The sequence below is a fragment of the Lissotriton helveticus genome, chromosome 9, assembly GCF_964261635.1.
Source record: "Lissotriton helveticus chromosome 9, aLisHel1.1, whole genome shotgun sequence".
NCBI classification, from domain to species: Eukaryota; Metazoa; Chordata; class Amphibia; order Caudata; family Salamandridae; genus Lissotriton; species Lissotriton helveticus.
This window is the reverse complement of record NC_136070.1, coordinates 655,683,102-655,706,959: the sequence shown is the minus strand read 5'-3', so window position 1 is coordinate 655,706,959 and position 23,858 is coordinate 655,683,102. Positions and strand designations below refer to the sequence as shown.

Sequence of the window (23,858 nt, the reverse complement as noted above, 5' to 3'; positions counted from 1 at the left end):
TGTCTGGGGAGATGCTGGACAGTGATGGAGGTTCAGGGATCTTTAGGAGTTCTTTTACTATGAGATAAGATTCTCTTGCGGAATTGGTGGCATTTTTTATTCTGTCATCATAGTAGGAGGCTTTAGAGGTTTTCAGAGCAGCTTTATATGCTCTGACAGTCCTCCGGTATGCGTCTTTATTGGAGTGAAGCCAGTCCTTCCTCCATAATCGTTCAGCTTTTTTGCAGTTTTTGCGGAGAGCTCTAAGTTCTAAGTTAAACCATGGGGCTGAACCTAGCTTTCCGCTTTTGTCTTCGCGGGTTTTCATGGGGATGATAGGATCAAGTGAGTCGGAGATCCACTTCCTGAAGTTATTGTCAGCTGTAACCGGGTTCCCGGTAGAATTGGGAGTTGATGCTTCTAAAGCATTGGCCCAGTCTTTGATAGGGAGTCTGGACCAAGCCCTGTCTCGGGTGTACGTAATGGACTTAGGAGGCTTCCTGAATTCTCCTGGTAATACGAGGGGGACCAGAAAGTGGTCAGTCCAGGGGAGAGGGCATGCAGGTTTGGCCAGGAGGGTATGAGCATTGGTGAAGACTGGGTCTAGTAAATGGCCCTTAATGTGGGTAGCTCCGGTGTTTGCTAGTTGGAGACCATAAGCAGCTAGATCACGTGCCAGGTCGGCAGCCCCTGTGTCTAAGGGATCGTCAAAATGGATATTAAGGTCACCTAGCACAGTGAAGTTGGAAGTGGAATGGGCAAGAGCTGATATGGAATCCAGTAGGGCGCTAGCAAAGGGGCCAAAATGGCCGGGGGGGCGGTACACCAGAATGCCCGTCAGTGAGGTAACAGGGGACAGGCGGATGTTAAAATGGCAGCTCTCTGAATCCTTGATGAGAGCATCGCTAATTCTGCACGGGAGATACTCCCGATGCAGAATTGCCAGTCCGCCTCCTCTGCCACAGGGGCGTGGCTGGGATTGGATGAGGAAGCCCGGGGGCAGAGCCATAACCACATCCGAGTCAGAGTGCGGTGTAAGCCATGTTTCTGTTAAGAACAGAATGTCTAGTTCATGGTCATCAAGCAGATGGTTAATGAGCAAGGCATGCATAGGGAGCGACCTACAGTTTAGTGCTGCTAGTTTCAGGCCAGAGTGTGTAAGTGGCCCTTGAGTCATTTGTAGTTTGACCGGAGGGCAGATGGCATAGTTTGTAAAAGTTCCACCTGAATCATGAACATAATTACAGTGTGTGCTTTTGGTGGGTCTGAGACTAAGTAAGTCACGCCTAGAGTAACTCACCCTCTTGGTAAGCCCGTCTGGCAGAGGTTCTGGCCCTAGGCCCGGTCGTGCGCAGACGGGCTTGCCTTAGGCGCCCCTTCGGCGCGCAATCGTCGCGCCCGCTGAGCTCGTCCGCTGCGCGTCCTGGTCATGCACATATTTTATGCTGCTTCCGGAGAGGTGGGGGCGTGGCCTGAAAAGGGGCGTGGCCTCCCGTTTCCGCGCGCTGGCGCTGTCGCCAAACAACGATCCCAGACGGTCTACCGGCAGTAAGTAATCGACTGCTTCAACCCCAGGTATTCAGCAAAGGTGTGGTATTTTAGAATCAGACACAGTATTCAAGTGACACAAATTATTTTTAGAAATATGCGCAGAGCTTCGCTCCCGGCTTCCGCCTCAGGAGCACAACAAACACAATACAAAATAGAAAACAAATACAGCAATAGAATAACATAACCAAACAAAAATTAATAAAGTGCATATAAAAGTATTATGAATTGCAGGGGATAGGTCGGAGGTCAGTTAAGGAGGGTATAAAGATGAAATGAGGTAGTTGGGAAAGACGGTGGATATAATTGGAGGGTATCGTAGTATAGAGTAACATTAGGATGCGTAATAAATTAAAAGGAAGCGATAGGAAAAAGATAAATGATGAGAAATGAGGAGATAGGTAGCTAGAGAGAAATAAAATACAATAAGAGGTATGGGAGTAAGTGTACAGTGTAGAGACAGCAGGAAGGAGATAACAGATGTAAAATATTGATCAGGGCTACCTTTCTAAGATGGCCGCCGAATTAGCCGAGGTGCAGTCAGTCCTTTTTTAGTGACAGTGACTCAATTAGGGCAAGTGGATAGAGGATAACAAAGCGAACAAAATGGATGCCAGCTAGAGAGTGTTATTGACCATGAGCCACAGATAAACAAAATGGGGAAGCAAACAGAGAGATCATCTGGAGATCAAAAGAAGAGATACAGAAAGCGTCCACAAAAGATGCATAAAAACACTGGGCAGATGCGTGCCCTCCGCCAAGTTCGACATATACCCTGCTCTACCATGAAATCAGTCCGATCCGTGATCCAGAACCAGGGAACGGTGGGAGGGCCTGAGTCAGTGAGGCAGGCGAGGCGGCAGACGACTCGGACTCAGGTCTTCAGCTTCGATCCAGCAGAACAAATGCTCGGATGGCGGGGGCAGGGATCCCTCAGGCTGAGAGCATACGACGGTCGGGGGCAATAGGAGCAGGGAGCGCCCCTCAAACAGGCACAAGATGGTAGAGCCCCGCAGCGTTCCAGGGGCAGCAGGGTCATCCCATGCCAAAGGTCCGACCCGGTAGAGGGGCGAGCCTCAACAGCAGAGCGACGTGGGCGTGGGGAAGATAACAGGCGGCGGGCTACGGAGAGGTCCTCCTGACCCAAAAAACAGTGCTGTGCGGTGTGCCTTGGTCGGGATATTGATGAGCGGAGGCCGAGCACAATCACTGCTGGACCTTGGGAGCCGATACACTCGCTTTGTGCTAAGCTTGAGGAGCTGGGCGGAACCGTGCATACATGAGCGGTGGCGGCACGGGTAGCGAAGTGTTCACAGATCGGGGGGGTCCCAGGCGCCGAAACCAAGACTCAGAGCAAGAGGAGTGGTGGTGGCACAAGTAGCGGTGTCTCATCCGATGGGGAGGCAGGGAAGTCTCTGCATAGGCGCTGGAGTTACGACACAGTAACCCTCGGAAGCTCCAGGCAGGAGAAGCAGAGGCAAAGGAAGACTCACCAGATCGGGCGAGAGCGCATTCCCCTCCAAAGCGCCAGCTAGACGGGGGTGCAAACAGCGGACACAGTGGTATGCGGCCACAGGAGCAGAGACATCGGCAGCATCACGGAGCCGCAAGCAGGGGATCCAGCCACTCAGTCCGCGGGGTCGAGCAGAGACCGTCCAGGCAGTTCAAACGTCTGGTCTTTGAAACTCGGTAAGTGGCGGTCGGAAGTCTATTTCTGAAGCATGTGCATCGAGAGGTTGTCTTCCGATTAATGGTGGTGTAAGAAGCAGCACTGCTTTAAGTGGTTTTTCCAGGGATTTTCAACCAGAAGGTGATCCCTAGACCAGGAGCTTTTCAGTCAGCTCCTCCTCAGGCGGCCATCTTGCCATCTTGCCTCAAGATAATCCAGCAAATTATAGATTAATAGCTCTAACTGATGTTGACGCTAAAATATTCGCAACCTGCTTGTTAGAGGAATTGGAATCATGGGCCTCAAAAGAAAAACTGATACCAAATTTACAAACCGGCTTCAGAAAGGGAGAATCAACCTACTCAAATTTAGTTTTATTAACTTTATTAGGCGAAAGAGCCAAAATTAGGAAACAAAATTTGTATATTTGTTTTATTGATTTAAAAGCAGCCTTCGACTCTGTGCCCCGCAACATATTATGGTCAAAATTAGATAATTGGGGAATATCCGACGCCCTTTTAAAAATGATTAAACTGCTATATTCTGATACTTGGGTCCAGATTAAAGTAGGCGACGGCAGTCATATAACCCGACGCCTGGAAACAAACATCGGCTTGAAACAAGGTTGCGTTTTGGCCCCTTGCCTTTTTAATCTTTTCATGTCCGATCTCCCTGACCATTTTAAGGATATTAATGCTCATTCCCCTTTTGTGATCGGCCAAGAGGTTAAATATTTACAATACGCTGACGATACTATTTTATTAAGTCAGACAGTTATTGGCCTTAAAAGATTAATAGACTCTTTTAACGTCCATGTCGCAAGGAATGGTCTAAAAATAAATATTAAAAAAACAAAAATAATGACCATGGGAAAAGGTAAATTAGGTGTTAAAGAATGGAATATCAACGGTATGGTTGTTGACTGTGTAAAAACCTATAAATATTTGGGTATAACATTTGATCACAATTTACCTTTTAGGAAACATTTTAACAACCTAGAAGCTAAAGGCTCTTCTCTCACATTTGCCTTTAGACAATTGAGGGATAAGCTATTATGCCCAAATCATGACCATTTGATGAAGGCCATGAAAGTGAAGTTAATTCTTCATTGGACTATGGTTCTGTTATTTTTCGGGGCAAAGATGCGAATCTTTTAGATGATATTGAAATAAGATCATATAAGTCGGTATTTAGAATCCCAAAAAACATCAGTCGAGCGAATGTCAGACTAGAATTTGGATTGAAGAAACAGTGTCTCGTTAGGCAATCTACATTTTTAAAATCTTTACTGTTATTATCCAGATCAGAGGAAGGCTCGCTGGCCAACCTTTGTTGGCTAGAGATTCAAAGAGGGGCCTATTCGGGAAGTTGGCGATCCTATTTAAACGAGTGCTTGCTTGCCTTTGATTGCCCGAACTTAGAGGATGAAACAAGGTGTAAAATGGTCTTTAAAAAAACAATCAATCAATCTGCAGCACTGTTGTCTTGTATAACGGATAAAGACGATTTAAGGGAAAACAAACATCTTTGGACAATAGCAAACTCTTTTAACAATTTGTATCCCAGCCCTATTTGAAATTTTATCTAAAACCTTATATCAAAAATAAATTTATGCTGCTACGGTTTGGGAGATACCCAACCAATGATGGAATCCCAAAATGGGAAAAAAATTGGCCGTCGAATGTCTGTAGATTATGTTGTAAAAACGAAGAGACTCTACAACATATTGTAACTTTGTGCCCAAGATCGCTTGTTGAACGAAAGATGTTTTTAAAGCCGCTTTTTAAGGAAATGGGAGTAAGAACGTGCAGAACTGCAATCATTGTATGTCTAAGTGGTATTACACCTAGATTAGTTCATCAGTTTGTTAAATATATCTTTACAGTGGAAACAAAATTACGTAAGGAAGACACTGTAATCGATGAAATCCATGTAATGAATGCTATCTAAAATGTCAATGACTCTATAATAGTAAATGTTTTTAGAGACCTTGAGGAAAATTTTATAGAAATTTTAAAATGTAATTGTTATAAATGTATTATGTCATTTCCTAGACAATATTTGCTGTAAGTACATGATCATCTAATTTGTTACCTTAAAGTACATCAAATTAGTGGGGAGATAGTATATGAATTATTATTCTAGATTAAAATGGTTTTATCAGAATTCTTTGATTAGCATCTAAAGTATTGTTTATGGAACTAGAGCGCACTTTTGCACTTAAACTTTTGCTGCTAATTCATTCATTAACAACTCGTTGCACTTTATTTCACATTTGCTGCTAAATTGTTTATTGATCATCCTACTACAGCTGAACTAAGTATGTATATGAGTGCTGGATAATCTGGGTCTGTGTTTATATTGCTTTTTTTTTTTTTTTAAACCAGTTAGCTAGAGCCAGGATGCCTGCAAGGTGACAGTGCGCTTTAGAAATAATAAATAATAATAAAGGTTGTAAACTGAATTTGCTCTTTGCTGTTTGTAATGGTTTTAATTAATCAATAAAAAAATAAACTTTACTTACTTTACCCTCGGTGGCACGTTCATCACTCAAATGTAAAGTTGTTTCCAACTCTCAAATCAAGTAATATAGTAATTGTCTAATGCATTTTCATAGGCTGCGAATATCCCACTGAAAGACAGGTACACTGGCCAGGCCTGCGAAGGGCTGCCTCATTGAAAATTAAGACTGCATTTGGCAGCCTGCTGGCGGAGTTTGATTGGATGTGGTGTCACAAAAGCAGGTTGATTTAGAGTGGTTTGTCGCAAACTTTGGGCATGAAAATGCATCCAGAAAAAATCAGTGCGCAGTCCATGAACGCAACTGCAGCTGATACAACGTTTCCATTGGCTAACTTGTAGAAAATGTGTGGTGGCTCCTTTGGAGGAGAATTTAAATGGTTTTAACTTGAGTGCACCTTATTAAGAAGCAAGTTACTAGTCCGTTAACCTAACTCCCACTGTTAGCTCGGAAATGCTATGCTTGTCTAATGGTTGTTGTGGAAACTCTGAGACAGATGTAATGCGCTGTACTTTTGTATAAATGTATACATTTTTTCTAAGCCTTCACCTCAGAGTCGCTCCTTGACGGTAATTTTCAAAGTGTGACGACAAGCATACATTCCAATGAGTCCAGTGGTGGGGATACACAAACAAACGCATGCACTTTTCAAAATCCCTATTTGCCCCCCACTTCACTACTTCCTGTTTCCAAAGTGCTTCCAGTTCAGCATCTAGTGCTTTTCCTTTCAGTTGGGATCTGTATAGGAGCCTGTAGCGGGGTGGCGCTGCCCGCTCCCCCAGGTACGGATTTGGGGACTATGCGAAAGGGCACTTACCAACACCCCCCTGTTTGTTCCCTGGTACAGAAGGAACTCCCCTCTGTTGACCTCGACATCGCCAGGGCAACCGAGGACTACGAAGAGCCCTGGCCCTTTAACTGGCAGCACTCGGATGAGTGGGCGGGGCCTCCAAAGGACGCGGCGGCGTCAAAAGCAGAAGCGGACTTTGAGAGGGTGTGCTTGTACACCGGAGGTTGGAGAGCGGAGAGAGAGTTGGGAGAAGAAAGCAGCATGGAGAAGAGTGTAAGACCGGAGGAAGATACGTGGAGGGAGAGAGCCGTACCATCGACGGAGGAGGAGCCAGGAGGCCAACCTCACCTCGCTTCGCCCAGCCACTCACCCGGGGAGGTGTGTGGCTAGCCCAGGTACGACGGAGAGTTGCGGGTTGGGTTGGGAGGAAGGGTGGGTCAGACGAGTGATTGGGATTCCCGCTCCGTCCCGGTACCCTTATCCTTGAGCACTAACCCTCACCGACTGAGAGCCCTGAGTGTTGCACTACGGATTCTCCCTCACTCCCCGTTCCCTTCACTGTTACATTTATGGACACTCCCCTGATACTTCCCTTCTCTTTCTTTTTGGTTATTATTGAACGTGTGCCATCACGGACGTGGACGAACCCCTAGCGAGGAGGAGCCCTGAGGGACTAAGGAGAGCCGAGACGCTCAAGCCAAAGGTCCGAAGACGGAGTCGGAGCCGATCCCCACGTCGAACCTTACATACAAGAAAAACCTGCACTGATTACTTGTTTGCGTCAATAAAACCTTCATTGACCAGAACACGACTCCTGCCATTCCTCCCGTGCCTGTAACAGAGCCTGAGGTTGCCTGTTGTTTTGATGATTTGCCACACATCATGCCTTCATTCTTTCGAGAGTTGTCTTGGAGAGGTAAAGTCTTATCCACGTAGGGAACTTATGGCCGTAAGTCAGTGGTTCCCAAACTTTTTTGACCCGTGGCTCCCTTGACCTAATTGGCAGTTGGCCGTGGCTCCCCACCATTTTTTTACCGGTGGGCGGGTGGGGTGGGATGTAAGCCCGACCTCGGGAGTACTTCCTGTTGTTTTCCTTAAATAATTGTGATGCAATCCCAGTGAGATCCACAGAAGCAAGTGGTACTGGCCCACTTTGCCTTTGACCAACCCAAGCTCTGCGTGCAGTTCAAAGTGCGGACTGAGGCCTCTGCTAGAGGAGGCCTGAAAGCTAAAGGGAGTCTGACTCAGTGGGTGGATACAGAAGTGGATAAGCTGAACATAGGAGTTTTCTGGCCTTAGCTGGAAAGGCAAACGTGCTCAAGAAACCACCACTCCCCGTGACTTTGTGGGCACATGCAATGACCGGTGCTTGTGCCAAACTCTGTATGGAGTCATAAAGTTAATCGATGTCTCTACCCTTCTTATCTTAATTAACCTTTTAATGTTCGGTTCTTTCTGCGCCTTTATTCGTACATTTCTTAAGTGTTGACCCCAGCAAAAAGAAAAAATGAAGACATTTGAAGATGGGAAAATCCCAGGTAGCTTAACATCTATCAAGGTGCTGACATCTGGGCATTTCACAACCCTTGGGGATACCTAAATACACCTCCGACTACAGAACTGGGTTCGAGTCTCGGCAGGGAAGTTTAACATCCTGTGATTCTGGGCAAATCACTTAATCTCCCCGTGCCCAAAATAATCTGTCTATATGAAACGCAACTGGTGCTCCGTAAATCGCGCTGATACCTTCGGTCAAGTTTGAGCTATATAAAACTCTGAGACAAAAAAACCCACCCTTTTAGGACCCTTCATCTGATTGGGCCTGGCGGGACACCTGTTAATTTTGAAACATTTTCAGAATCCGTATGAGTTCAGTGAGTGTAGCACCGCCGCTCTGAATATCATTCCAGCACCAAGTAGAAAAAAATATATATAAAAATACTGAGTGCTCAACCCTTTTATGACATCTGGAAAGATCTTTCACAGGCACGCCTTATCTTAAATGCAAATCCTTGCAGGCTCCCACTATTCTGATGAACACTGTGTGCACATACATTTTCCAATTTTAACACCTCAGAAACATTTCCTCTCGCATTTTTAATGAATAAAAGATGCATTCTTCGCAATAACCTACTTTGAACTTATGCAGCAGCAGACATTCCATTTTACTGAAGGGGCGTCATTGGTAGAGCTTTCGTGAATTCTGCACAGAGGTGCGCTTGCACTTCATTCACGTGTGCAATGCTGCCATGGGCCCCCGCCGCACCCCCCTAGCTACGCGGGCATTCCTCTCGCCAGCATTATGTTTAATGTCAAAACCGAGCACTTTAGAAATCAGAGATAAAACATAAGCCAAGTCAAGGCTTTCTCTCAGCGAGAGGAAGGTCTTGACTTGACTTATGTTTTATGTGTGATTTCTAACGTGCTCCGTTTTTACACTAAACATAATGCTGGCGATGTGTTTGGCTGCAAAAAAAAGAGGCTTCAGGTTTCCACATTGTGGTCGCGGCGCCCCTGGCTCCTGATTACGGCGCACCGGGGCGCCGCGGCGCACAGTTTGGGAACCACAGCCGTAAGTCATAGCGCAATAGGGCTGCTTTCTTTAGGTGCTGCTGTGTGAGCAAGGGCTTTCATGTTCCCAGTGGCTTTGATCACTTAGACTCTTAGGGGGTTATTAGGATGGCGGGCGGGCACCCTATCGGCTATCGGGACCGCCCGCCTAAAGGGCGGGGTTCCCGACATTGGTATTAGGATGAGCCCGCCACAGTGGCGGGCGCATTCCTCAATTTAACATCGTGGCGGGCGGTGCTCACTGCACCGCCCGCCACAATGTTAAAAAAAATGCATGCATTTAAATGATCAAAGCGGCAGGCACCGCACGGTGCCTGCCGCTTCGATCATGTAAATGCAGGGGGAAACCACAGGTACCCCCCCCCCGTGTGCCACCCCCCTTTGGCCTTCACTCTGAGGGCCCACAGGGGGCCCCCAGAGTGAACACCGCATGCCTTTCCGTGGCAGCCACGGAAAGGCATTGAGAAATGCACATAGTAATATGGCGGGCGGTGTCTAACAGACACCGCCACCATATTACTCGTTTTCCGCCCCGGCCGCAAGGCGACCAGGGCGGAAAACAGGCGGGCGGTGTTTTTCACCGCTGCCATCCCCCCCGCCATCCTAATATGGTGGAGGGGATTTGGGCTTGCGATGTCGGGCGGATTGCCTCCGCCAGGCCGGCGGTGGCCACCGCCAGCCTGGCGGAGGCAATCCGCCCGACATCCTAATGGACACCTAAGTGTTTGTTTGTTTTAATCGCACATAATTACTCTGGTGTTCTGGCACTCTGCACTTCTGACATCGCTGCACAGGGGGGGCCTAACGAGGCCAGATGCTATCTTTCCCACATAGTGCGGCGGCGCCCCTGGCTACTGATAACGGCGCACCAGGGCGCCGCGGCGCACAGTTTGGGAACCACAGTTCTAAGTGGTAATGTGAGGTTGATCAGCCCAAGCTGCATGAAACCCCAGTCGTTGGCCCTACATATCTTTGCCATAGCGATATTCAATTTTACGCCTTGACCTGTCGACTACCACCTGGTCATCTGCTCCTCTCCATACCCTGGAGGCTATTAACTCAGACTATATTCTGCTGGGCGGATACACCTTGCCAGGGCCGCTAGCCCCGCTTTCATTGCCCCTAGCAACTCTCTCGTGCTTGCCCGATCGTTTCCCTCTAAGTGACTAACCTTGGCGTCCAGCACTTTGCCAAGTCGCAGTGCCTCCTGCACGGCGTGGAGCAACTACTCACCTCTCCTGCCCGATCACCCCAACGGTGTCACCACCGTCTTCTGTAGGCAGATCCCCCTGAAATCTTTCTGCTCCACCGCCCACTGTTTCGCCCGTGTGCTGTAGGAATGTACCAGGAACAACACCTCGGGCCGACCCCCATTGGACCCGCTGGGAGACAGACATAGTTCAGATCCTGACGGGCGGATGTATACTTTGAAAGAGCCCGACGCCCACAGGCCAAGTTTCTTAATTCGCTCTGCATTGAGCCCCAAATGGGCTGTGGTGGTTGCCGCCCCTATGCGACATGAGTGCTACCCAAACTCTCAGGGAGGGAGCCCAGCCTTTTCCAAGGCCCTCTTCATTACCACTGTGGATTGAAAGCAGCTGAGGTATGACCCATCCCTGTGTGCGAACACTGGCCAAGAGGTTTCCTTGTCACATATACTCCTGCATCAGACTTACTGGGCAGCACACCCTGTCCTCTATGCAGTCGATCCTTGTGTGCTTCCCTCTGCCTTCCAGGACTGTCTTTGACCGTCTTAGGTGCACTACCAGGTACCTGTTCCCCCATATATGTCCTCTGTGTACACACATGCTGTACATGGTGTCCCCATTGGCTGAAGCCCCCAGCTTACTGATCCTCCAAACCTGGACGAAAGCTGGGGCAAAGGCTGCTCTGTGCAACACCATTTTGTGGTGCCCTGCACATATCCCTGGTAGTGTGCCCAGTACTCCTAACCGAGGCCCTGGGTTGCAGCCGACCCCAGCCTTTCATTGCTGTCCCACAGTAAAATTACTGCGTCGTGTCCTTCTAATTGCTCCACGATAAGCAATCATATGCGTGCGTTTATCAGTGTATAAGTAACGATACATAAGACGTACGACTACAAGGTAGTAGTCAAAAGCCATCCGTGGTGATAGGCAGTATAGTTTCAGAAGACATTAACTCGGAGGTTAAATGTAACACTATGGTTAGGGGTTCTCCTACCCATAAGAATTGATTTCTATCCAACTGAACCCTTTTGCAACATTAGAACGAATGATCTTTTGTATGGTGTTATTGCTGTTTTACAGCTTGCAGTGTTGCCAAATACTTTACACATTGCTCCTAAGTTAAGCCTGACTTCTCTGTGCTAAGCTACAAGAGGGCTAACCAAAGTTTAATTTCTTATCGAGGACCTGAAGGCTCATATCCCCTAGCAAGATCCATGGGCCTTACCAACATGTTATGGTTATTCTTTTGGTTTTTACTGGACTGCAGCGCACTGTTCGCACCACACAGCTGTGTTTTGCGCATCAATACAAAATGTCATAACATAGCTTATACGAGATCCCCTTAACATTCTCAGTGACAAGGAATTGGGAAGAAGGAAGCGGAGACTAAAGAAATAACTTGGCGATTTGAGCACTCCCTCGCCCTCTCTTCCGAAGACCATGGGCGTAAATTCCACCACAGCTAACTATGCGCAATCATCTCTGCGGGCAATGCGGTTTGTGAGCGGTACACCATAAGTGGTCAATAGTAATAATTGGAAGCAAGGGTTCATGTAGGAAGGCCAATGCTCTGTAGTCCGGTATCTTTTGGCTGCTACCGACGAGGCTCCAGTCTGTTTCTGCACCATTTTGCCAACACAGACTGGATGCAGCCTTGAAATAGACATGCTGCAGGAGAGTTTTTTGTTTTTTTGGTAAACTGCACCCCCTTTCACTCCTTCTGTGAGCAGCGCATGCCAGGCATGTTACACTGATGCACTACTAGTCTTGTTACTATTATTTTATTAGTTATTTAAACCGTGTTCCTCTGGGGCACCAGAACTTGATTTGACATGCCTGCTAGTCATGCCTGTTTAAATCATTAATCTATGCATCCCTCAGTTTGTTAGCTAGCTTCACCGGTTGGAGCGAGGAAAACGAGCCCAAGAGATTATATATCAGGATATTAAATGTCGCCCTATCCTATTTATAGCTCTGGGGAGTTGCCAATCTTAAATGTCACCTTGTAGCGGTGTGATGGTTGGTAGCTGACTGTGCACAACATTTGACAGTGGCTATACGTGGTGCACGCTGTTCTGGCCTCTTCGCAAGCGCCCTGGCCCTTTCCCTACACATGAGTCTAGGGTGTCCGTGCACCTTAAACCACGCACAACCTTACCCTGAGACAATCGACTGTGTTTAAATCATTGCATAGGTAATGTTACCTAAGACAGGCGACACCAAGGTATCGTAGTTACAAGCCATCCATCCTGCCGGCCAGTAAAGTTTCAGAGTAATTGGTCTAAAGAAGCAGTAGCTCATAAGAAAAACGTAGCATCATGGTTGGGCGTTCTCTCTATCATAGGAAATGAATCCTATCACATTGACGCTGTTTTGCAATTTTAAGCCACGGACTGGGTAGATCAAAATGCTCTAAACCATACTTGCAGTTGCATTCAGCTCTTTGGCGACAGGTAAAAGATCGCTGCTCTGAGATTTCAACCTATAACTGCGAGGATCCTTCTGAAAAAACAACAGCCCACTGACCTATTTACCTTTCCAATCCGTCTTCGCAGTGGGCATATTAACCATCTGCACTGCCTGTGATGAGCTAAAACAACCTTCAAAATTCCAGCCTACCTCCAGGAAAAACGTTATTCACCGGCGTTCTGACTGCTACACCTGTGTAGAGAATTCACGCATGGCATGGATCTAGGGATGCAGATAATGGTAGATGCTAGTTTGGAGTCTGTATGCACCCCGTCCACTTAGGGCGTTCCCACTTTGTGGGCAAAGCCCCCCACATGCACGCTGGTCCCTTATTGTGTCTCCACTATGTGTACGCTTTGCCTACCAGGATGTAGGGGTTATCTGATTCTAGCTTACCTATAGCGTGCACGGTTGCAATATTGTATCTGGGGCATTTTACACACGTACCATTTAATTGAACTGGAGCCTGAACCTGTAGTTCGCGTGTTTCACAACCCTTCCTGCTCCCGATCTGCAATACAAAGATTCACCCCTGAGCACTCCAATTAAGTAATGTTCTGTCTAATAGAAATGAGAAAGTCTTGCATGTTTACTGAATTCCAGTTCTTTATTCAAGTATCAAGTGCCCGATACTTAGTAGAATAAAGTTTCAAAAACACAGCTTGATGTGGTAGTACAATCAGACAATTACAGCCAACACGTGTTTCGTCATGTGTCGTAGCACACTTGTGACTTCTTCAGGGCTGATTCCGGTGCCAGCTCAATAAACAGTTCAATCCGGATAATATGCTGTAATTCGAAAAATGTAATCCTTGTGGCTCGCTCTCCCGAGCCTAGCAGGTAAGTATTGAATTCTCTGCACTCCTGAAATTAATATATCGATGCAAAAAGTCTTCCAAATACTTAAATGTGTAATAACGCAGCACCAAGTATGTGTCCAGATGGTGTATAAGTTTGATTGTGGAAGTATAAAGTAAAGAGATGAAATATATACTGAGGGAGAGAAGATCATGAGTCCATGACCTGAAAGGGCTACCCTGTACTGGAATTCCCTTCGTCTGTCATACACTTGGTGCTGCGTTAGGACCATATGGTGTGGGACAAGGACTCTTGTGGTAGGGTTCACACTGTGAGTGAGAGTATCTTATACCATAGACAAGTGTGGGAGCATCTCTTTTTTAAGACTGTACCAACTTTTTGGTAGGCGGGATCAAGTCTGTTCTGCAGGGTTGACCTTTGCGAAAGAGGATCTAAGTAAATGTGGCTTTGCAATACATATCTGATGGCTAGGGTATCTCCTGCGATACAGTTGCTCATAAACGATCTGTGGAATTTAAAGTGTGTGTGTGTGTAGGATCTACTGTAAATCTCATTTCATTTGTAAACTGTAGATTAGTAATATATTGTGGCTTTTTAATTAGTTATATCTTTGATAAATACCTGTTGAATTCTGGCTAGATACTGAATATTTCCTGACTGAGGGAAAAGTTTTTCTAAGAGTTCAGATGCACATCGAAGTGTTTCAGAGCAGTTGTTCAGGACAGTGTTACTCAGATATCGATTTCACTGTGGCTACATAAAGCATATAATATCAAATATAATCTTTAAAATGTAAAATGCAGCCCAAAAGGCAGAAACCTATCTCAAATTGAAAAGGATGGCAAGTAATCCTTAACCCGCCCTCTTGCTAAAAGCCAACCCTTAGTATTAGTTCTAAAACATCTTTGTGCAATGCCCTCTGTGTAATGCCTGGCAATAGGCGTGCGTTCTTATACCTTTCCAGTTCCAGAGGCTCAGTGCAAGTAGAGTCGGAGGCACAGAGCTGGCCGATGGAAAGACTGAGGTCTCGGGCAGGGTGGGTGCCAGTGTTAACGCTTGCAAGCAGTCCAGGAAGCCATGCTGGCAGGCCAGGTGAAACGGGGTGTTGCCATGCCGGTCCTGCTGCGCTGTGTCGGCTCCCTTCAATACTAGCGCCCGGACAACAGTCACTTGGTGTAGGTACACGGCCAGGTGCAATGGGGTCTGTAGGGGAGAAAGGGAGAGATTGAGGTTAAATCGTAATTTTTGTATGGCAGAACTAGTCTCACTAAGGCTGTCTGAAAATAATGGATTGACACTGGCTCACAAAAACATGGATCATATGGTTCAGATTAATCTTGCTGAGGAATAGGTTATTGGGGTGGCGGGTGGGATGTGCCACTGTCTTAAGTACAGCCCAACACAGTTTGCAATTGTATGAAGTAATGTTAACTACACAGAGGACCGATTGGCAGAAATATTCGTAGAGATATTGGTTCCAGCTTTGTGAGACTACCGATGTGATGCACTGCCACAGATAAAGGCTGGAAACGTACCTTCATCTAAGCCATGTGAGGTACCTTTACTCACTGAATCTCCCATTATCTATCTGCACAGGAAGTGACACCACTTCCTGCATTCCCCCTACATCACAGTATCCCATAGCCCTGGCATTCCCATTTAGGGTGAACACAGACAAGCATATTAGGCGTTGGGGCATGTTGTGGTCAGGAAGGGCCATGGGCAAGAAGACCCCTGTTCCACCAAAACGTAGAGGTAAGCTAAAAACAAGTGAAAAGTTTTTGAAAAATGTAAATTATTGTTGTCAGTTTATAACTTAATGCTTTATTGATCGTTTATAAATTAACTGATTGTTATATTATTTACTGATTTTTAATTGGATAGTCCATTATTTTATTACATTGTGTTAATTCATTTTGTTCTCAATTGTAATTTTAATTGTTTAATTTAACATTTATTCTTCATTACTGATGTCATTTTTAAAATTAATTATAAGTTTGTTGGTGTTCATTTTTTAGGGTAATAGGGAGGGAAGTGTTTAAAAAAATGTTTTTGTTTGGAATAATAAATCTGATCCTTTCAAAGCCCATAATATTCCCTTCTGTTACTTAGACTGGTGTGGGAATAGTAAATCTAACCCCTTCAAAGTCCATGAGTTTCCATACTTTTGCTTATGTTGGAGTGGGAATAGTAAATCTTTTTTATAAAGTTTATTTTCATGTTTTCTACAATATATATATATATTTTTTTAAGAAGTAAGATGCATATATATGACCAAATGTAGCATTACTCACATTATATTTGATTAGGACTAACACAATAAAGATATAAAGAAGGTCTCAAAATACATGGGGCAGATCACAGGTCTGACGATTCAAATGGAGAGTCCATTATCACTAGCAGATAAAAATCACGTTTTTTCAACTCACGCTGAGATACATAGACTTTTTCACTACATTGATTTAATCACGTTGAGCTATATGCAAACCGGAAAATAGCAAGTCAGAGCATCAAGCAATTTTACAACATATCTGGACTGTTAATCAGACACCATCAATTGATAGGCGGAGTTTTACATTCTAGATATACCCACAGCGGGTCCCAAATGTCTCCTGGTTTACTTTGTATGGGTTGCAGCTGACGAAAGCAATCAGCTGCGTCCTTGCAGTATACTGTGTTTCGTACCCAGGCTTCCGTCTTATACAAGAGATCCTTTAGCCAAGTCATTGCTACCCTACACTCTGCTAATAGTATAGCAGTTAGCTCCCTGAAATGGGGAAACCTGCAACATACCCTAGAGCAGTCTTTCCCAAACTGTGGGTTGCGAGACACTGGTTGGTTAAGAACTGATTTCTGGTGGGTTGCAAAAAGTCCAATCAATAAATAAAATGCCTTTAAATTCTGTATCTGTACTCAAATGAAGCACTTTTCTTAGGAATTCTGAGGTGTGAGGGAAACAAAGATTTTAGTAGGGTCAAAACAAATCAAGACACTTTACTTGAAGCACAAATGATAAATATTCACTGAAGCTGGATTTCTGCACATTGTGCACACAAAATATAATCGTTTTATCACAGTAAAACTGTACGTATGTGCAAATGTAGTGGTAATTTCAATGAAAAATGTGCTGTATGTAAATGACAGTGTGCTACCAAATTGCTGGTGTCATGTCCATTAAAACTAGGTAGGTTGTGAAAGTTTGACATTTTAAAAATTGGTTCCTGGTTCTAAAATGTTTAGGAAGCACTGCCCTAGAGTGCAGTCAAGGGGATCCAATCCTGGTGGAAGTCTGTGATACCTTCAATGGTTACTCTTACCTTGCTCCAAAAGGAGGCTATGGAGGGGGGGGGGGTTATTACCAGGCCAGATGCATAAATCCTGCCCCATCTGAGGTGCATTGCCAAAAGCTGTTATTGTATGCATACTTACATTTATTCAAATAGACTGAGGTCTGATCCATTACATTTAGACATTTAAAGTGCAAAAGTTGGGGGCGCTAGCGAGGCTGCAGCAAGATGGCCGCACACTAGTGCAGCTCTGCTGGTCAGGGCCGAAATCCGCTAAATATCCTGCATCTCTCGGATAAATCCTGTAATTAAATGCGGCGCAATCGTCTCACCTGATTGTGGGCAGTAGATTGCTGTGAGCCGACGACTGTCTGGGCGCCCTGCGAGCTGCTACCTGGCCTGAAAGGATCGTGCCTGTGTCTCTGGAACAAGTGGTGGTGTAGGCCTTGTACCCGCCGAGGTAGACCAGCGAGGCGCGCTGCTGGATTGCGGGCTGTAGTGCAGCGGTTACTCGGACTGCAGCGCGGAGTGCCTGGAGGAGCTTTTGTACCTGTGGTGCAGGACCACGAATCGCAACACTGTTGGTGGCATTGCCGATCCTGAAGCGGCCATCATTTTCTGGGTGAGTGCGTGGCGGCACGGCTCCAGTGCTGGCGATCCCTGCTGCAGCTGCCGGCACTGTGCGCTGTGTCGCCGTGAGACCCCGGAGGTGATGCAGTGGTACGTGGGCTGCCCTATTATCGGCAGTGTGTAGCGGACATAATTGTGAGTACAGTGGAGACCCGTATCAGACTCCTGCGCTGTGGTGAGGCCTGTACCTGTGCGGAGCTGTGAACTGGGCTTCCTGATTCTCGTGAGAGCTATGCTGCTTTGAGCCTGCCATTTTGAGGCCCTGGGACACGAATAAAACCTGCTGTGGGTGCTGGTATTGAATCTTCACTCCTGTATAATTCCTGTACAGCGGGCACTGCTGTGCGCTCCTGGTTCTTGAGTCCCGCGCTGCCTGACCGAGGTGCTCTGCTTGCTGCTTGGATTGAAATACTGGTACATTGGCTGCCATTTTGACTCCGGGGGCATCTCTCTGAAGAGTGGGTGCCACGCGCTATCGACGAGAAGTCTAGTGGTGCGCTCAGGAGCTGCAGCGGGAATGGGTTTAATCCTCTATTGACAGGTGGGGAACACGATGCACTGGCTATCCCCTACATGTAAAATAGTCTATCCCGCTTTTTTCCCATTACAAGCGAAGTCTCAACATAGGCCCCCTACTTACTAACGCTGTGGGTGACAGGACGAAGGTTCTGAAATAGCGCATTGACACGGACCCCAACCATCTGCAATTACCCGTAGAGCATCCACCAGCACAATGGGCAAGCCAGATAAGCAGGTGCAACCCAAGTTGTCATTTGAATCAAAACACCTTAAAAAGTCAACCCCACAGGCCACGTCAGACACAGAGACGGATGTTGAGGCTAGTGGCACCCGTAAACTTGAACGGATGATGCTTGCAATGCAGCAAAGTTTACACACTATTGATAGTAACATTTATACGCTCAATCTTCGCATGGACAACATGGCGTCCAAGTTGGACAAACATGGTGCGCGCCTAACTGAAGCGGAACAGCACATTTCCACCACAGAGGACAAGGTTGAGGACATCACCAAATCCTGCGCACAGATGGAGAAGTTACTTTCGGTGATCAATGCGAAGAATGAGGACTTGGAAGCCAGGTCCAGACGCAACAAACTGCGTGCTATTGGGGTACCTGAATCCACGAATATAAGGAAAATGGAGCTGTATATCGAAGATATGCCCAAGACACTGTTTGGTGCGGAGAGCTTCTCCAACATGCTAGTGGTTGAGAGGGCACATCGGTCCCTTGCGCCGCACCCGGTTCCGGGAGCTCCCCCCGTCCGATAATCGCTAAGCTCCTCAATTATAGAGATCGAGATGTGGTGCTCCGGATGGCAAGGGAAATGGGCACCACAAAATATCAAGGTACAGAGGTTCAGCTATCCCCGGATTTTACAACAGCAGTACAGCAGGCTAGACGGGAGTTCCAGCCAGTTAAAAAGCGACTGCGGGCACCCCGGCTCAGGATTCAGCATGGCAGCAAACCTAGAATATTTACGACTCCAAAGGATGTTATGCTCTTCTTCAAACAACTTGAGCGCAAGGGCGCAGCAAGAGTAGAGGGTGACGAAGCAGACAATGAAGATTGAGACAACGGCAAGTAGTTCATGGGTTACCTCTGTTACTGTTGTCCGCAGTCTCCTGGAGTACGAGTCCACAGATACAGTAAACACAAATTCTATGATATACTATGTCGTCGCCGTGTGTCAGAGGTTTGGGCCTGCACCATGCAACACATAATTTACTAAGGGTCTATAACATGTTTTTTGAGGGCACCCTCGACTCAACATTAATGGCCATCTGTGATCTAACCCCGTAGGGGAACTATATATGTGCATGAGGATGCGCCTAAGGTTTGGAAAGAGTTTTGGGAATGTGTTGCGATATAGGTTGTACAGGCAGTAAATTGATGCACGAGATCATAGTAATATCACAGTACTGCATCTGATATATGTCCTGATGGTATCGTACAAGATATGGGATGGGGTTGTAAGTTGCACTTAGCCATATTGCATCTTTCTGTGGGACAATTGTGGACAACGCTGCATCTGTTGGGTGTTGCATTTAGTCTTCGAGATACTAAGTGATTTTCTGCCCAACTGTTATTATACAACATGTTATAATCTGTTATGCTGAGGGGAAAATAGGTATGGCCCTGACTCTCCCTCATACCAATGAGGGGGTACTTGGGCAACTGGTGACCTCCATAAGGGCACGCCCCAAGCAGTTATACGTTTGTTACTAGGGTATGGGCAGACTCTCTGCCTATGGTGGGAGGGGGTGAAATTCTTTTCATTGAGTTTCTCACAATGGGACTGCTTGGCATAATTGGGATGCCTGAGTATGTGGGGGATTGGGTGTTTGTTTTACTGCACTACTATGTGACTCAGAATACATTACGGTAGCCGGAACGTGACGTACAGCTTGCATACCGTGACACAGTGTGATGCACAAACTGTAATTGGAGTAAATGACGACTGAGGTAGGCAAACTTACATGGATGACGTAAAATGTAAGGGGCCTTAACAATCAGAGAAAAACAAGGCAGGTGCTGGCCTACCTGGATAGACATAATGTACAGGTGGCGTTCCTACAAGAAACGCGTTTGACTAAGCAGGCAGCTGATAAAGTGGCCACAAAATGGGCTGAGACGAAATGGGCATCCACCTACTCCTCCTATGCAAGGGGTGTAATGATTTTAATTAAAAAAAGGTATCCCTTACTGACGACGCATGTGGACATAGATGATAATGGCAGATACATTATTGTGCAAGGGAAACTACGTGGCATGATGGTGACTCTTCTTTATTTATATGGTCCCAATGTTGATGACCCTGAGTTCTATGATGAGGTCTGATACAAAGTCTATAGATTGCAGCCCGCTCCCATTGTTTGTGGGGGGGATCTGAATGTGGTCTTGGATTCGAAATTAGACCACCACTCCAGGGTGGAGCCTGTAGTCAAGAAGGCCACACAGGCCGTTAAAAATGGTATGCAGGAACTATCCCTCATATATATTTGGAGGCTGAGGCATCCAGAGCAGAGAGAGGGCACATGTCACTCTTACACACATCACTCTTGGTCTCGACTAGACTATTGGTTGGTTACGGAGGAGATAAACTCGCTGATCACTAAAACACTCCATTTACCCAGAACGCCTTCTGGCCACTCCCCATCCCTGTTTCAAATGATCATACCCACGTACACGTCACCCCAATTCCAATGGAGTCTGCAGGCCACGGTCCTGCAGGATCAGATGTTCCGGGAGGGGGTGAGGGATGCCATTGTAAATTACTTTGATGAAAACACTGGCTCCGTTGAAAATTTGAGTACGCTATGAGAAGCAATCAAAGCTTTGATCCGGATGTGTGTATAGGATTGCAGGCAGGGGTACTTAAATCGCTACGGGGATCTATGAAGCGACTGGAGCAGGACCTGATAGATATAGAACGTCATTATGAAACCACATCAGATATCCAGACCTTGGCATCAATTAGAACTAAAGTAACTGAATATATGGTCCATATGTAGGAAGCCTAATTGCGCTTGCAAATGCTGAAATTCACAGAATTTCAGCATTTGTGATTGCAATTAGGGCAGTGTGCTATGTACACACAAAAACCCACATGCAAAATAAGGAATCGCAAAATTTGCGATTCCTTATTTTGCAATTGCATGTAAATGCAATGTAGGAAGCCCCCAAGTTTTGTGAATTTTGGCTTAAGGAATCTCAAAATACCACCAACTTCAGGTTGGTGGTAATTTGCGATTTCTTTGAAAAAATTCACTTTTTGGCATTTTTCAAAGTGCCATGTGGGTCAAATACATGCCCTTAGGGCATGTATGTGGGCCACATGTGCACACATGTTAATTTCAGGGGTGCAACAAGGTGTCCTATTGACACCCTTGCAACCCTGAAATTGCATTCTCAATTTGCGATTTTCTAATTGCGAATCGCAAATTGAGAATGTCTTCCCATTCATTCCTATGGGCCTTCTAGCCTATAGGAAGGAATGAGAAGGTATTCGCAAATAACGAATAAATGGGATTCGCAAAAAAATGTGCTAATCCTACCTACATTGCGTTTTGCGATTCTCTCATTGCGATTCCCTAAAAATCGCAATTTGAGAATCGCAAAACACAAATTACCTACATATGGCCCATAATGACTCAGCGGACTCGGAAGTAAAACATATGTCACGACGCTGGACGGCCAGATATTACGATGAGGGCGGAAGGCCGGACAGGGCTCTAGCAACCAAAATCAAAGTGCCTTTGGCAAAAAACTGTATTGTGGACGTGGATAATAGGCATTGCGACAGTGCAGGTATCCTTACAACCTTTGTACAGTATTATACGGATATGTATAAAACTAGACAGACAGCGGATGAAGATGAAATAGCACAGTATCTAGAGGATATTGCCTTGGTGTGGTTGTTGAAAGGGCAACAAGACTTTTTAATGCACCCTATAACGACTGGCGAAATATGTGATGCGATCCTTGCTTTGCCCAATGGCAAAGCAACAGGCACGGATGGGCTCCCTGCGGAGTTTTATAAGAAGTATGTTGATATACTGGTGCCGCAACTGCATATCATGTTTGAGGATGCCTATGAACAGCAGACGCTGCCAGGCACACTACATGATGCACTGATTGTAACTTTATTGAAACCAGGGAAGGAACCTGATAAATGCGAGTCCTATCAACCGCTGTCCTTAATGAATGCAGACGTTAAAATACTTGCGAAGGTCCTGGCCACGAGGTTGCAATTATTATTGCCAGTCATGATGCTGCCGGATCAGTCGGGTTTTGTCCCTGCTCGATCAACAGCCCTTTACCTGCGAACACTATTTGCAGTCCTGCATCTTCTAGAGCCCACTTTGCCTGCTGCGGCGGTCCTTTTGGATGCCGCAAAGGCATTTGATTCCATCTCCTGGCGATATATGATAGCGGTCTTACATCGTATGGGGGTACCCTTCATTTACACCAACTAGTTCAAATTATTGTATGAAAATCCTGTGGCTCGAGTGCGAGTGAATGGAAGGACATCTGAAACATTCACGATTCGTTGTGGAACAAGGCAGGGCTTCGTGATAGTGCTGGAGCCTTTGGCTTGTATACTGCGGCAGCGTCATGCCAAGGCGGCGTTGCGTTTTCATCAGAGACCATTAGCAGTTTCCATGTATGCAGATGACATGGTTTTATATGTGCGAGAACCAGCAATGTACCTAGAACAACTCATTAGGGAATATAGAAGGTTTGAATGGCACCCCGGTCTGGGGATAAACTGGAATAAATCAGTGGTGTTCTCTTTGACGACAGCCATGATGCGATTTGAGCCCGGATGGCCTCGTGTGTGGAGTGATGAACCGGTTAAATATTAGGGAGTGTGGGTTCACAGGGACCCGCAATGTGATATTAGCAAAAACTATCGCACGGCGATCACCCGGCTTGAGGAACAAGTCACTCGATGGATACGTCTACCATTGACGTTCGCGGACAGGGTGGCTCTGCTTAAAATGGTAGTTCTACCAACATTTATATACCTATCTGTCACTAGACCCATAATATTGAAGCCACATTTGTTTAACACACTCTGCGGCTTATTGATTACGCTGGTTTGGGGGGGGGGAGTGGGGGGAAGCTGCGCGTTAAATGGGAGTTCCTGACACGTCCTTATGAAATGAGAGGCTTTAGAGTGCCTGATATGAAATTGTACTACTTATGTGCACAAGCGCAATATGCCTTTTACTGGCAGAACGCACCGTCATACACACCACACTTAGCAGTTGAGGATGGGGCGGTGCAACCAGTACCACTAAAGGCGATATTTGTCAATATCATTACGGTGTTTGAAAAAGGTGAAATCGATACAGTACAATGTACAGCACATGCTTGGAAAGAACTTGGGAAACGAGCCGCGAGATTGCCATTGTATGCACCGTCAATGACTCTTTTGCACCATGAGGGAATATCAGTGTCAAGTGAACCGGGCTCACTCACAGTTTTGCAAGGTGCGGGAATGTACACTATGGGAGATGTTTACCCTGCTGGCAAATTTATCGACCTTCAGACATTTGTGGGGTAGAGAGCAGGCCTGCTATGGCGACGTTTATATACAGTCAATTGAGAGTTTCAGCGATGGCATTATACCCCGTATTTCCTGACAAGCCACCTACTCTAACAGCATTACAGACACTGTACACCTCGCAACTTAGAACTAAATTAATCACTAGATTGTACAATGCCTCGCAAGCTGATGAGGCGACTGTTGCTATGGGACCTATGGGAAGATGGAATGATGTATTACCACAGCCGCTCACAGAAGATGAGTGGGAGTCATGCTGTAGGCTAACGGTGCAATA

General features: G+C 46.2%; 1 protein-coding gene across 1 annotated transcript in view; it reads right to left on the bottom strand.

Annotated features, from left to right (window-relative positions):
* The window catches only part of LOC144781759 (NF-kappa-B inhibitor epsilon-like), a 123,173-nt gene that overhangs the window by 26,351 nt on the left and 72,964 nt on the right, over window positions 1-23,858 (bottom strand). The window contains exon 3 of the mRNA XM_078660746.1: window positions 14,531-14,777. Coding sequence (XP_078516872.1) covers window positions 14,531-14,777 — 247 coding nt within the window. The remainder of the gene's footprint in view (window positions 1-14,530; window positions 14,778-23,858) is intronic.